Below are 12,100 nucleotides of genomic sequence, written 5' to 3' on the forward strand. Positions count from 1 at the left end.
AGGAGCGCGGCCGCGGCGGCGGCTTTGTGTGCGCGGCGGGGGAGGGGAGCGGCGCCGCCGCACGTGGGACCGGCCGCGGGCAGCGCTCCGCCCTCCGCGCCCCGGGCGGCCCCGACACCGGCACCGCCGACACCGCCCCCCCGGCGGCCTCCGCGCCACCTCACGCCTGCGGGTCGAGTCCCGCGGTGCTCCTGCCTCGAGGGGACTCGCTGCTCCCTCACAGGAAGGGTCGTGGCTCGGGCTGAGCGGTTCTGGGCGAGGGACAGCCGGTGTGTGACCCCGCAGCGGGGAGCCCCGGGCTCGTGCCGAGGCACCGGGACGCGTCCGCCGGCCCCAGTCACCGGGGTGCCCAGCATTCCCCCTTCCAGGGACGGTGGTGCCTGCGTGGAGGGAGCCCGCTCTCCTGTAGTCACGCGCCAGACCACGGTGATATCCCGAGCATCACTCACGGGGCTCTTTGGCAGCCCTTTGCCACCGGGGCACGGGGACTCTTTGCCACTGCAGCCCCACTGGGGCTGTGGGCACCCAGGCTGTGGTGAGCCACAGGCGTCAGGAGGCATTTGAAGCTCCTGGGCTGTGCAGAACAGAACCAGCTCCCAGCTGTGAACCCGTGCGATGATCACTAGCCCCCACCAGAGAGGTGCCGCTGCTCTTTTGCATCACAGGCCTCCCCATGGTGAGAGGTTGAAGCCTGCCCAGAAGGTCACTGTGGGAAACGTTAATGCTTTTATATTTCCTGTCAGTGGAGTAGAGAACATGTCTGGGATCAAGAGAGTGATCGCAGAGAAGGACCCCGACTATGAGGAGATCACCATAACACATCCCAACAAGCGGCACAAAGCAGCCGAACAGTCAGGTAGGAGCTGTGGAATGGGAAATTCTGTGGACGTGCATGCTGTCTGTAAACCGGTCAGGAAAAGGCTGGGATAGGAGTTAAGGGACAAAGGACAGATGTTGAGCAAGGCAGGTAGTGATACCTCTGTGTAGCCAAATGAAGATGTATCATATGTGGAGTCATCCTTACCTGCTATCTGGACCATAAGTAAGGCATGAGGATGCAGCCTTTGGTGCATGATAGGAGATGGAGCACAAGCTCTCCACTGCCCCAGCACTTTGGTTCCTGTTGCTTCCTAAAGTATTTACAGTCCATCCTCCTGTGCTGAGTTGTGCTCCAGCCTGTGCATTTGTTCTGTGGCTGGAGTCTGCTCTGGGAAAGATTGGCAGGCTGTTTACATTTGGGGGGACAGAGGTCACAGTACAGCATGGGGAGGAGAAAAAAAATTCCATGACCCTGCAGGAGGGGTAAAAGAGACCCACGACCCTGCAGTACATGCACTGGCTGTTGGAAGATAACGAATGTTTGCAAGAACTGGCAGATGAGGCAGAAACGAGCTGCTTTGATGAAGTGTAGAAAGAATAATTTAGGGAGTAGGAAAGGGCTTTGAAACATGCAGGAGAAGAGGAAGAGGAGCACGACTGAAGGAAAGGTGGATAAAGAAGTGTAGTGGAGTGAGTGGCTGGATAAGTAGGTTTGCGTTTGGCAAGCTTGGATGTGCTTGCTTTGGGAACCAGCCTGTTGGCAGAGTGCCTGGGACAGGTTGCAGTCTCTCTGGGCAAATGAGAGTAGAGCTTCTTGCCCTGGGGGCAGGGAGTAGGCTAGTGAATTTTGGCATAGCACAGCTAGTGAGAGAGGATCGTGATGAGAAGAACTGACAAACAGGGAGGTGAGAAAACTGAGGCTGACTGTGGGCTCTGAAGAAGATCCAGGAATAGAGCCGGAGCTGCCAGTTGGAGAGGGACATAGGATAGCTTCGTGGGTGATGTTTTGGAGGATGGTGTACAGCTGGGCAAGTCTGAGGAGGCTGAACTCTGGGTTGAATGTGGGCAGGTCCTGTCTGCCACGTGGGGCAGGGGCCCTGCCAGTGGGGGCCCAGTGCAGCTGTGCTGGAGCTGGCCATGTCACCACTCCCAGCTGCCTGCCCTGCCTGGCTGCCAGAAGTCACCACCCTCTGTTCTGGCATGTCCCAGGGACTGCAGGCAGGTTTTTAGTCTGCTTCTGAAACAACTTTGCAGAAGGTCTTGATGATGAGCAGGCAGAGTCTCAGGGCCTTGGAAAACTGTCCTTGCCAAAGTGAACTTTGCATTCAGGAGATTCCTCCAAATTGGCTTCTTTTTTCTTCTCATGGAAGATCTCCAGCTTTCAATACTAGAATTCCTTAAGTACACAAATTTCACTAACATGATCCTAATGAGGGACTGTGGTTGACACTAAGCTGCGAAAAAAATGAATATAAAGTGTTCTTGAAAGCCTCTGTAATATAACCACAAATCCTAAAGTGCTTAAATTGTCATGATGCTGGCGTGGCATGGCATCAGCCTTGGGAGGAGATGCAGTTACCCCTCTCTGAACCATACCTCTCATGCCTTAATCTGTTCAGGTTTATTTTAAGTGTAGCCTTACATGAGAATTTCCTCGTCATGGTGCTCATGGCTGGAGGTAAATTATATCCCTCTGGTTTTTAATTTTGCCTTAGTCATAGAGATTTAACCATAATTGTGTTTTAATGTAGGCTTGAACTACTTCTGGTCCTAAAATAAATATATATATATACACACACTCACAAACACACACATATATATATGCATATATATGCGTGTGTGTGTATATATCTATGTGGAAAGAAGGAAAATTATTTAGGATACCCTGGTTGCATATAGAGGCATCAGGTGCCTCACTCCTGTTGTAGGTACCTGATCAGACAGTAAAACTATGTATGCTATCTGGAAGATGCCAGCAAAGCTTTTACTTGCTTTTCTTCCTCCTCTCTATGGGAATATTAGAAATCTCTTCAAACAGATACGTACTTTTTAGGAAGACATACACTTCCTCTGAAGCTCAAGCCAAAGTCTTGGTGCTGTTGCCTCCTATTTCATGTAGAAACAATGTGAGATTTTTCCAGGGAAAACCAGACTCTTTTGCTGATCTGCTTTATAGAGGGGTCACTCTATTTCTGACATAGGCTGGAGCACCTTTTCCAGGCTTTCTTCTAGAAGTGTAATTCCTGCTTTTCCAGGTTCTTATGTAGAATTTGATAAAAACAGAACTTGTTTGAAACCCCTTGATGTAATGGAGGTGGCTTAAATGAAGGTCAGTATTAAAATCTACAGTAGGTGTCGAGCAAAAAGAACAGTTCTTCCTATGTTTACACATGTCCTAGAAAAATATGATAATACACCAGTTCCATTCTTAGCCACTAATTTGCTGTAAGGTATTTGCACAGTTTGAAATCCTAAACTACATACTTTCCACTAAGGTTAGTAAACTCCTTCTGAAAGGCTAAATTTTTTTGACTGCTGTGCTGGAAGAGGATTTTGTAAGAGGTAGACCAGCTTTTGATAATGTAGTTTCCTTTGTGCGTAATAAACAGCTTGTAGGCACTCCAGAGCAGGCTGCACTTCATGCCAGGGCTGAACATATAAATAGGAGTTTGTTTTATTCTTGCTGTGTGAGGTGGTGTAAATTTCCTGGATGTGAATCTGGCCAAGGGGAGCAGAAAAATGTCTGTAGTGTTCCAGCTCGCTCCGGCGCTATCGCAGCGGCGACTGCGCTGGGCCAGCACAGTGGAGTTTTACTGTTTACAGCTTTACTGAGGCAGAAGTAAACAAACTGGCCCTGTTCTTCCCATTTTCTGTTATTTGTCATCTCAGACCTAAAAAGGAGAAAATAGCTCTCCACGTAAGCCAGCTTTTAAAGATACATGTGGTTTTTGTTAAGACGTAACTTTTTTTTGCAGGAAAATGATCCGTCCCCCTTATGTGTGTGTGTGCTGGACTTACTATCCCTTCAGTTCTCACTCTGTAGTGATTTCTGATCTTTCTATTTTCAAATAGAGCCTCAAAAATAGGAATGTAAATACTTCCTCCTTCTTTATTTTCCATGCATGGCCTTGTACAGCTCGAGATGTTACTGTGCAGAAGATTGAGACTATTATAAAGGAACAGTTTGCTGTCGAAATGAAGAGTAAAGAACATGAAATTGAAGTTATAGATCAGGTATAAAGCTTTTATTCTTATAAACACCTAAGATCTTGGTGTTCAGGGCCTGGGGGATTGCTGCAGTGCTTGTCATTACTCTCTTTCCTTTTTTGCAGCGCCTGATTGAAGCCAGAAGGATGATGGACAAGCTGCGTGCCTGCATTGTGGCTAACTATTATGCCTCTGCTGGTCTCCTCAAAGCTGGAGAGGTAAAAACTACTTTGGGAATAATAAGACTTCAGGGAATCTTTGCCAAGGAAGGCGTGGAGTTCAGTGGTTTTTCAGCTGGTGTTTGGTGTTGAGATGTGATTTAATGAAACAGTGGAATACAAACTGCAAATGAGGTGGCAGTGGGAGAGGAGACCTTTGTATCACCTGCTGGGCCTCGGGTGCTTGGCAAAGAGGAGTCTTCAAGAAGCAGTTGAGAAATTGTTCAGCAGCCCCTGGTTCTGGTTTCTGAAATACTCTGCATTTTTTTTCTCATCCTCAGTTTTTCCCTGAGAGCACCTTGTTTCTCAGACATTGCACAGTTTGTCCTTGCAAAGCCCTGAAAAGTGTGGAATATGTTTTCCTATTTCACAGGAGGAGAGTGGCAACAGATGCGTTTGGGGACTTTTCAGGAAAAAAGAAAAATAATAAAGATTTCAAGATTTCTTGAGTCTTGGGCAGTGCTGTGAAACCATCCTCCCTTTGCCCTGGCAGTCAGTCTGTTGATGGGTTGGTGAACAGACTGATGGCAGCAGTAAAGCAGGAGATAAATCAAGGAGATGTCACAGAGTGATTAAAAATTCACAAGATTAAAAAACCTCAAACCCTGTTAGTTAAACCCCAGTTCTGAGCACTCTGCCCTTAATGACTGCTAATTGCAGAGTGTTCATGACTCGTGCAGGCTCCCAAATGACATGTAGTTCATTACTGATGTAGGCATTTTGTTACTGTCTTTTCAATTCAAGTTGATCTGATTTCCAGTGATTTTTGGAAGCTGTAGATAGGTGCTACAAACATGGTTTTCACTCTAGTCCCATAAGAATTTCTCTTCCAAGCACTTGTTCTCAATGCTACTTCTGGTTTTTCTGTTTTGCTTTTCAGAGGACTTGGAGTGAGGTAAAAACAAAAAGGTTCAGCTTGTTTTTCCCTCTCTGAGCTTGAGTTAAGCAACTGGAGTTGGAAAAGGTTGTGGTAGCCTTGGGAGGCTTAGAGATCTCTCTGCCCCCTTTGATTTTTGTGTAGGCAGCTGAAGAATGTGACCTAAGTTCTAATCTTTGAAAGTGCCTTTATCCATTGTCATCATGTCTCTGCAGGAGCTGTACTGTTCCTTGTTCTTCTTGTTCTGCCATGGAGGGTGTTCGCTTTTTTCACACTTTCCAGAAATAATATATTTTGTAATTGTTTTGAGGTATTCACAAAACTTGCTGGTGCCTCCTTGCTTTATTTAGTTTTAGTTTTTATGAGCTTATGGCTAGTCTAGGTGTATCTTTAATTGCATTTTTAATCTTTTTCTAAAAGCCCTGATTTGCACACAGGTTAAATCAGTTTCTCCTTTATTTTGAAATTGTTGCTGATTTTCAATGTTCAGTTTTCTTCATTGTCTGTTTTTAATTGTGGCTCATGTATGTTTGACCAGGCAGTGAAAGATTGTCTTGTTTCTGCTTCTGGTAGAATAGGAGTCTTTGTAGTTTAATTCAGAACTTCTGGGAAGATGATTTGCAGCTTCCTGACCTGTTCTCATAAATATATACAGTTCTCGAACCCAATGCTGCTGAGTTTGAGGCTTGGGATTGCTCATGATTGTGGTTTATTATGTTTCCCCACAACTTATTTGACAAGATGTTGGTCATTTTACTTGACTAGAGGTAAAACAAAAGATGTTCTTGGTGTGGGTTTGGTTTGGGCTTTGGGTTTTTTTTGGACAGGATGTGTGTGTGTCCCTGCCCTTGGATATATGGATCTAACTCTCCTAAGCTGGCAGTTGAGATCTGGTAATCGCTTCACTTGTGCACATAATGGACAGTTGGAAAGGAAGTTCTGGAATGATCCTTGAAAGGCCAAGGTGGGACAATGTTTAAAAACTCCACTCTTGCTACCACCTCTCAAGGGCAGTTCTGCTGCTCTGTAGTGATGCTGGTGTCTGCCTCCCCCTCAATCATGTTGGCAGAATTCTGAGTCAGGGAACTTAATGTGGATTAAAAATAAACCTGCAAAGGAAAACAAACAAACAAAAACAGTAACAAAACAAAAAAAGCAACAAATAAATCCCAGGTCCGTTTCTTGATTTGTTTTCTTTTGTGACGTGTCCCATGAATAATTGTTCCAGCCTGGCTGATCCGGGTGGTTTGGGCAGGGAAGAAGAAGCCTCTTTGAGCTGGTACTGCCTGTAAGAGAAGCTGCCAGTGCCACTCTGGTGTGAGTCTGTGGCTGCTGGAACTGGAGGGAGGCTGTCAGTGCTCTGCTGCTGCAGAGGGGTGTTCCTGCTGACTTGGTTAATCGTGGAACCGAGGTGACAGGGAGGTCTGGTGCTTCGGTCAAGAAGTGGCCAAGGGACACTTGTTTTGAGTTGATGAATGTTTTTCTTCTACTTCTGAAGTAAAAAGCAAATGCAGGAGAAAAAGAAGGGCCTTTGTCATGGTAATGAAAAAACCAGAGATTTAAACACTAGCCTGCCCTGTCCTCCCCTGTGCAGGTTTAGGAGGATCTAAGATTCGCTCTAAGGTGTCCGTTTTGAGGAAAGTTTGCAAGCATGCCTAAGCACATTATTATTTATCCCCTGTTAAGCTTTGGGAACAGACAGGGTGTAGCTTGCTTCATAGGTGTTGACAAGACTGCCAGTGAGTATCAAAGCTAAAGAGCCTGATGCACTTATCTACCCTGCTTGCCTGCAAGAGCCGGGCAGCTGTGGCCTTCCTGTGTGTGGTGAGACTGGAGGTGTCTGCACAGGAAGAGGAGAGGTTATTTTCAAAGGGACACTCTAGGTAGTTGAGTAGGCTGCAGTTCTTCCTTCCAAAACCAATTTGGGGCACTGTTTCTGTAGAACCATTTTAAGCTTTTCTTTTCTGCAGCATATGCTTTTCCTGCAAGGCAGATGGTTAAATATTTGCTTTTTCTTCATTCTTTGACTTTTTCTCTTCTGGCGCAGCTTTGTTTTTATCTCGGCTGCAGGGAAATAGTGACCAAATCTTCCTGACCTCTTCGTTGCAGGGGACCAGGTCATGCGATGCAACAATTCTTAATCACCCTTCAATCAAGAAATTCTTGGAATCTCCCTCTAGATCATCGTCTCCAGCAAACCAGGGCTCAGACACTCCCTCTGCCAACCACTCCGAGAGCGACTCGCTCTCTCAGCACAATGACTTTCTCCTGGACAAAGACAATGGCAACTTGGATGCAGACGAGCGGCTGACAAACAGCCTGGACCAGAGACAGAGCAGAAATGCTGGCCGGGTAAAGTAAAACTCGAGTGGTGATCAAGTTGTTGGAGGTGTGTGCTCTGAGGACTCGGTGCTGGCACCAGGAGCTCTTCATGTTTTCACCCACCTTGCTGAAGATCTGTTTCTTACCCTCTCCAACCACTTGCTCCCACTCCCTCAGCCTGGCTTTGCTGTAAGGCCAACTGAAGTGTCTGTAACGTGGGTACCTCCTCTTGCCTCAGTCCTGCCCAAAGCGAGCTCAGCCGGCTGGGGAGAGCTGTGGGGTCAGCAGAGCTCTGCCACCCTCTCGGTCGTAGCCTCTGGGGAAGAAGGTGCTTCACAGCCTGAGCACAGAGCTTTGCTGTATGGATGCAAGTCAGGTCGGGAGGTAGAGCCTGCAGAGGAGAGCAATGTGTGTCGTTCTCAGCACTGTTTTCAAGAAGTAATGCTGCTGCCTGGCTCTGGGTGCCCATGGGGACTGCATTGTGTAGAATGGTTGATCCACTGGAGGGGTTTGGCCTCCTCAGCAGCCTGTAGTGCAAACAGTAACACTGGAGGATTAGCTCACCCTGGCAGCGTGAGTTTGTAGAGCTTGGGTGCACAGCTTGGGACCAGACAGGACAGAATTGTTTTTTCTCTTGATATTGCTGCTTGCTGTTGTGCATTATCACCATTTGCTTAACTGAACCAGTCTGACCCAAGTAAAAATACATCCTGTAAATGTTCCTTCATGCTTTTTGGGGGTTATTTTTGACCTGGATCCAGTCCCTCCCTTTGTGGCTCACTGTGCAGCCACACAAATGCTTCACCTGTTGGCTGCAGGTAGCTCCACTGGGGAAGCTCACTCAGTGTCTGCAGGTGAAATGTGCCTTAGTAGATGAGGTGAAACTCTTCAGTTTCCTTTCAGTTCCTTTAAGTGGTCAGGCCTGCCAGAGGAGTACAGCCAGGAATGGGTGTATCAGTGAATGTGGTTGCATTCCGTAGCCGAATAAGTTGCACTAATACATGGCAGAAAGAGCAGTGATTCTGCCTCCGTTAAACAGCATGACACCCTTGATAGCAGGGCTGCAGTTTGCTGGAGCTCTGCCCTGGGTCTGTAGCAGAAGGCAGATGAGCCATATAGAATGTGGACCCACCTACATTGTAAACCACCAGACCAGCAGAACTTGTTTCAGTGCCAGGGGCATAGATGGAGCAGTTGTATTGCTTGGGGGTAGCACATTAGGACATCTTTGACCAGTGCAGAGGAGGCTGAGGGAGTGATGAGGAGCAGGAGCCATCCCAGCCTTCTATGACTCCTTGCTCCACTTTGAGGCATCCCTGACTTAAGAGAGGAGGGGAAATGGTTCCTTAGTGAATCCAGTGCTTCCCACGCTCGTCTGGCGTGTGGTCAGTGGGGTGCATCCAGTGGGCTGCTCCGTGGTCACTTGAGAATGGTGGTCCTGTTTTTTCCAGACAGGCACTTCATCCAACAGGGTTGTAGAAAAGCCTCTCAGTCCCATGCAAACAACACTTCCACTTGTGTTGACATAGTGGGTGGTCAGAGCATTGTGAGAGTGTTGGCCACTGCTTAATAGCTGGGGTTGTGTTACAGGGTGGTTGGATTTATTGTGCCTCGGTACTGCCATGGATTTGTGGGTTTACCTGGATGGCAGTGACAGTTTATGGCTGCTCTCCCTGTTCAGTTGGAGCTGAATTCCTGTCTCAAACCCAGCCTTGATTCTTTACCGTGAGGCAACACCAGAGTGTCTCAGAGCAGCAGAGACTGGGACTGAGAAAGATTTAGATTTTCAGCCCCACTCATGGGCGACTGAGCTTTGTTCCTGATTAGTGACCACCATGATGCCATTCTAGCTGTGCCCAGTTTTATTTCAGATAGTGCAGGGGCAGTGCTTTTGAAACCCAAGCTGAAGTCGTGGCTCAGCTCCATGGGATGTCGCACCATGTCTGCTCAGTTAAGCCATGCAGTGTGTTCTTGGCTAGGAAGGAAGCATTGTTACATGCCTGACTTGCTTAAATGTGCCTAGAGAGCAATTTAAGTATTTTTAGGGATGATTGCTTGTTGGTCTTTCATTTATGCAGGGTTTTGTTGTTTTTGTTTTTTTTAACAACACTTTTCTTGCACCAAACAAAATGATGTTTAAGAGGAATGTTTGGGTTTTTGTTTGCCTTTTTTTTCTTCCCCTACCCTCAGGACAGTTTGGGCGTTTCAAGCTCTCAAAAACCAGGACAACGAAATGCCGGACTGTCAAATGATGAAACTTCACGACTTTATGTGAAGAAAACGATTGTGGTTGGCAACGTCTCCAAGTTAGTATCCAGAGCCTGAGGGATGGTCCTTTATTTCAGGATTAAATTGAATAGAAAGTTACATTTAGGAGACAAATGAAATTGCTAGGCTGTCGCAATATGAGCTGTTACCCTTGAATAATCACTGTACCCAAGGCAGCCCTCCTCTGGTCTCAGCATAAGTTTTTTTGTGGAAGGAACAAGTGTTTTCATAGTTATTTTATTTATAAATTTATATGTGTACAGAGGTTTTAAGATCTGTTTCTCTCTCAAGGAAAGTCTTTCAGCCTTTTTTGATCAGGTAGAAGTCAGAAGTTTTCCCCCAAAAATTTGGAAAAGCAAGTTGTCCTAATTCAGTGTCTTGGCTAATTGAATTAGTTGGCTAATTCAGTGTGTCCATAGGTACAATGTGGGGGTTTCTGAAACAGAAGAAAAACCCCAAGAGAATAATGCACCACCAACCACAATGAGAAAAATTCAGAATAGTCTGAATAAATTAATTCATACATTTTTTATTTATATGTAAAGGAAGAAGACAGGTAAATATATATAACTTTTGATCCTCTAGGAAATGAGTGAAGAAAGGCATTAGTTTTAGGAAACTGGACAATTCCAGGCTTTAACTCTCCGTCTTTGCTCTACTCAAGTCAGTCTTTTGCATAGACTATATCAGACATTTGCTAATAAAACTTAGAGTCAGAATTGCTTCTTGAAAATCTACCTAGGGCTGGACCCAGAAATAAGTATTGACTGAAGCTGCTTAAAATTTTATAAGAAAAATTGTATTTTTTTGTATTTATGGTAGCTGAGTTGTTGATGTTGTGTTCTGGTGTGGTTTTGCTTCCTGATATCTCAGAATAGGACAGGATAAGGAATTTGACAGTGGTAGAATGTTAAAACTAAGTCTTCTTAATTAAGAGCCAAATGTTTAAACAGGTAAATTTCATATGGCAGTTGTGCATTAAAATAGAGGAAATGTGTTAGAAACTTAGAGTAGATTATGGGACCTGTATCTGTTCCTGGATGAACTGTCAGGGTGAGGACAAATGAGCAGAACTGTACCGGGGGCAAGGTTCCCACAAGCATTTTAACATCCCCAATTTTTTTGCCTAATCTTTCCTGAAGTACTTTTTGCAGTATTTGTCTGTTTTATCTTGTGTTTGTTATTTAATTTCTTTGTCAGATACATTCCCCCTGACAAGAGAGAAGAAAATGATCAGTCAACCCATAAATGGATGGTTTACGTCCGAGGCTCTCGGAGGGAACCCAGCATAAATCATTTTGTCAAGAAAGTTTGGTTCTTCCTCCATCCCAGTTACAAACCTAATGACCTGGTAGAAGTGAGGTAATAAGGAATTATTCCAGTCACTATTCCAGTCTTCATGCTTGCCAGGCTTACAGTGCCAAGTTTTTTAAAAAATTAACAACTTCTTTTCCTGGTTTAGTATTCCATGTCTGTGCTTAACTTGGCTTACTCCAAAACAGTAGTAAAAATAAATGAGGTTTTTTTATGTAAATGTGCCAAAAATGTTTGTTGGCTTGGGTTTTTTTTTAAATTTCCTTCTGAGAGAAAGCATCCAGTTGTTGCATTTCATGCTATTCGTGTGGGTTGTACCTCTCCTCTGTGTTACATAAACACTGTCTGCTGCTCACGTTAGACTTGGTGCTAAACAAAGTGTTTTCTACCACCCACCTATTCCAGTGTGGAAAAGGAAGAGGAATCTCAAAAAGCTGATTTGCCCATATTTTTAATGCCACAAGTGTGTTTGGGCATGAATATCCCACTCCAAAATATTTCTCCATGGTAGTGAGATCAGTGGCGTTGGCTTCATGCTTTGAGGACTTTCCCATCATGGTGCTGGTGCTACAGAAATGGGGCAGCTTCCCTGTGCTCTGCCAGACCTGTATTCCACACCTGTTTCGCAAGCTGTGACCCTGGTGTGGGGTAGGTTCTCTCTTGACTGCTGCAGGGAAATGCCCTGTCAGTATTTCATCCTTCTTCCTTAGACAAGACTGAGGGAGGATGCCTTCAAAATAGTTGGTGTCTTCCCAAAGAAATTATTCTCCACAGGATGTTCAGCTGCCTCCTGGAGGGAGGAGTGTGGGAAGGACTGCTTAGGTACAGAATGGCAATTTAATGCTGGCAAAATTAAACTACTGAAAGGCAACTCTGGGAAAACTTACCTGAGATAAGAAGTGTTGGTATGGCTCAGTAGTGTTTCTGAGAAGACAACCCTGACAGGACAAAAGCAAATTCCTTTGTAACATATCAAATTGCATTTGATTGCTCTCTTTTTGTGCCTTTCTCAGTTGTAAGTGCTGGTTATCTTCTGTTTTAACCCCATCTGGTTAATTGATTTCTGGTGTCACAG

General features: G+C 45.6%; 1 protein-coding gene across 8 annotated transcripts in view; it reads left to right on the plus strand.

Annotated features, from left to right (window-relative positions):
* The first annotated feature begins 300 nt into the window (after window positions 1-300).
* Window positions 301-12,100, plus strand: part of YEATS2 (YEATS domain containing 2) — a 48,541-nt gene continuing 36,741 nt past the window's right edge. For 2 of the 8 annotated variants that reach the window (XM_042041793.1, XM_042041796.1), the window contains exons 1-6: window positions 325-856; window positions 3,956-4,053; window positions 4,152-4,244; window positions 7,231-7,473; window positions 9,634-9,749; window positions 10,912-11,073. In XM_042041793.1, the coding sequence (XP_041897727.1) occupies window positions 616-856; window positions 3,956-4,053; window positions 4,152-4,244; window positions 7,231-7,473; window positions 9,634-9,749; window positions 10,912-11,073 (953 nt within the window). In that variant the 5' untranslated portion in view covers window positions 325-615. Of the gene's footprint in view, window positions 857-3,955; window positions 4,054-4,151; window positions 4,245-7,230; window positions 7,474-9,633; window positions 9,750-10,911; window positions 11,074-12,100 lie in introns of those variants that run through there. The other 6 variants (XM_042041799.1, XM_042041794.1, XM_042041795.1 and 3 more) reach the window with 6 other exon arrangements.

The sequence above is a fragment of the Corvus kubaryi genome, unplaced genomic scaffold (genome assembly GCF_017639235.1).
Source record: "Corvus kubaryi isolate FWS band 111438036 unplaced genomic scaffold, C.kubaryi_AGA036_p1.0 37397, whole genome shotgun sequence".
Classification (NCBI taxonomy): Eukaryota; Metazoa; Chordata; class Aves; order Passeriformes; family Corvidae; genus Corvus; species Corvus kubaryi.